At 34.9% G+C, this 2,882-nt stretch overlaps 1 protein-coding gene across 8 annotated transcripts in view; it reads right to left on the bottom strand.

The window, feature by feature from the left end:
• Positions 1 to 2,882, bottom strand: part of LOC102680787 (teneurin-m) — a 605,289-nt gene that overhangs the window by 241,590 nt on the left and 360,817 nt on the right. For 2 of the 8 annotated variants that reach the window (XM_031508001.1, XM_031507998.1), the window contains exon 1: positions 2,121 to 2,587. The exons of the other annotated variants lie outside the window; for them this stretch is intronic. In XM_031508001.1, the coding sequence (XP_031363861.1) occupies positions 2,121 to 2,133 (13 nt within the window). In that variant the 5' untranslated portion in view covers positions 2,134 to 2,587. Of the gene's footprint in view, positions 1 to 2,120; positions 2,588 to 2,882 lie in introns of those variants that run through there. 8 annotated transcript variants of the gene reach the window in all.

Genomic DNA, 2,882 nt, shown 5'->3' on the forward strand with positions numbered 1-2,882 from the left:
AATATTCCAATCCATGGTATCGAACTGAAATACGATGATGACCGTTTTATAGAAAATAATAGTATAATTCGCTATTATACGTATATCGAGAGGAATTCCACTTTGATAATTATATTTAATGATATTTTATCGTTTATACCTATTACGTAACCATTCGAATTATGTAATTGTATTTTATGAAAATGTAATAATCAAGTTATTCAAACACGTGGAAATTTCAAACTTTTGGAAATTTTCAAGGGCGGATCGAAGTATACGTTTTAATTCAGAAACTTATTAATCGTAGATCTTTGTCCAGATTAATAACTTTACTTTCGTAAAGTTGTCACGACAACTCATTTCTTCGACTATATTTCCACTAAGGCATAGAATGATTAAAAATTTTCTTGCGAAAAATAAAGTCAAAACTTAGAAAGTGTTGGAATTAAAAAATTTTATCGAAAAAATATTCTACGTATCAATGGAAATATCAGTGATACGTAATTTGTTTGAAAATTTTATTATTAAATAATTTAAATTCGAATCGAGTAGAATTTTTTTCTCATTTGAATTTAAGAGAAGCAAGATAAAATTTTCTAAATTTGATAAGATATGAGATTCATAAGGTGGTATATAAATTTTGATAATATGTTCGTCCCGAGTCGTGCGCCACAGGCGAGGATTAAACGAGCACGTTTTCGTTATCCTGCCGAGGAACACTCTAATCAATCTTTTTCCCTTGGTTTTTTTAACGTTATCACGTCGTCGCGTGAGCTTCTCACGTGACGGAACAGCCGAGGTAAGAAGCTTCTACGAACTTGTTCGTTCACCAGGTCGACGTTTCTTCTAACGCGAATGTCAAGAATGTCGAGAGTCGCCAAAAGTTTGCTTCTAAACGAATTTACATTATCTGCAAACGAACGAGGATAAAAAATTTTTATTTTCAAAAAGATATGCGCAATTGATTTCAAATAAGACGTAGATTAATAGTAAAACTTCCAAAATTGTAATTTTGATAAAATAATATTCGATATTTTCCGTATTGATGATAACAGAAAATGTATCGAGTTCAAATAATTAGGTAATATTGGAAGAATATATATTTTAATACGGATAAAATTCTCGTAATTAATATATTTTATGGTAATCAGAAATTTTGAAAAGTGTAATTCTATATATTTGGAAAATATAAATAACTAAATGCCCCGACAGTTAAAAATAATAAATCAAATAATACGGATGACAAAAATAATTTTTGCTATTCACTTTCGATGGATATTCGATGAAAACTAATAAAAATTGACAAATGAAAATTGATGTTGAATTTTCACGTATTAACAATACGCGAATAAAATCTGTTTTTTTACATACGAGTTCGTTGATCCCAATATTAATTCATTTAACACATGTAAATGTATTCCACTTAATACGAGAAAAAATAATACGATATATTAAGATATCGTTTTGTATAATCGAAAATATTTTTATACACCTTTTAACATATAAACTAATTTAAATAATTTTAAATAATTAATACAATATAGATCATAACAAATGTTTCTACTACGAAATAACGAAACGCATTCTTTTGTGATCGTGAATTTGAAATTAATTAAATAATATCATAAGTGCTTCATTCGTTATAATCTTTAACGCATTATAATCTAACTATATTGCTTAAACAGATAATCTTTAAATTGTTCCAAGATGTATATACTAAATCTACTCTTAAATAATCCGGAAATTTACAATCTTCGCATATAGGTAAGAGATATTGTACAGTAATTGAATCCTTTCAAACGAATCTTATAAATAATCGTATTAAGACGCGTTCTTAATCTACCAATAATTGTCGTCCATTAATTGTCGAAACGCGAGAAAAAGAAATGGAGGACGCCACACGATTTAAAAACGGAACGCTTGTTAACTTTTGGAACACGAACTTTCGGGACAACGGACGAGCAATTGAACTCTGGGCGTGGTGGGGAGACAAGAAACACCGAAAGAGCGCGCGATTGACCGTGAATAGAAAACATACGCTCGAATGAATATAACAACGCAATAAATAATGTATACATTAGTCATCGCATAGATGACGAAATTCCCATACAAAAAATCTTCAAAATAAATATAACACTCACCTAATTGGTACATTTAAGATCCTATAACGTACACCGGTGCGGCGTTTGCCTCTCGGTCATTGCACAATACCACTGCACGACACTCTTAAATCACCATCATCATGATCATCATGATCATCATCTTCGCAAGCACCGATAGTAATCGTCGATAGAAAGCACGTCTGTCGATTTATCGGTCGATTGTGCAATGCAGTAGCACGAATCCGTGATACGGGACCGGGGGGACGACAGCAGTACCGAACTATATCCAAAGACAGCCGGTATCCGTGTATCCTGTCGTTCGAAGGCACAACACATGTACACGCCAATGTCCGACACTACCGTTTTTTCACTCAGCCGTTAATTTCGACCGGTACGACGATAAATATCACGGAGCGAGCGAATAGGTTTGAACGTCGCAAAAAACCATTAAACTGTTAGTTCGTGAATTGCCGCGAGGTGGAGTCGAAACATTCGAGTCCCTTCGCGTATATATATTCGCGTACGTTGCGAAATAAAACGGGGCACTGTGTAGCGACTGTTGGTGTAGCGACCAACAGTTAAGGAATAAAATTCGCGATTATCCAGAAACGTGTGAGTTGAACGTTCGCGATTCAAGAGCTGGCAATGCACTGACTGGCTTCCCGGTTCGACCCGAGTCCGCGGCTATTACTTCTGTGTGGCGCATGCGTGAGACATCATGGCGACATTGCGCCGTCGTCAACGCCGTCGCTGACATCGTCGCCGCCGCCGCCGCCACCGTCGTCGTCATCGTCGTCGTCG

This window comes from Apis dorsata, unplaced genomic scaffold, assembly GCF_000469605.1.
Source record: "Apis dorsata unplaced genomic scaffold, Apis dorsata 1.3 scaffold_74, whole genome shotgun sequence".
NCBI classification, from domain to species: domain Eukaryota; kingdom Metazoa; phylum Arthropoda; class Insecta; order Hymenoptera; family Apidae; genus Apis; species Apis dorsata.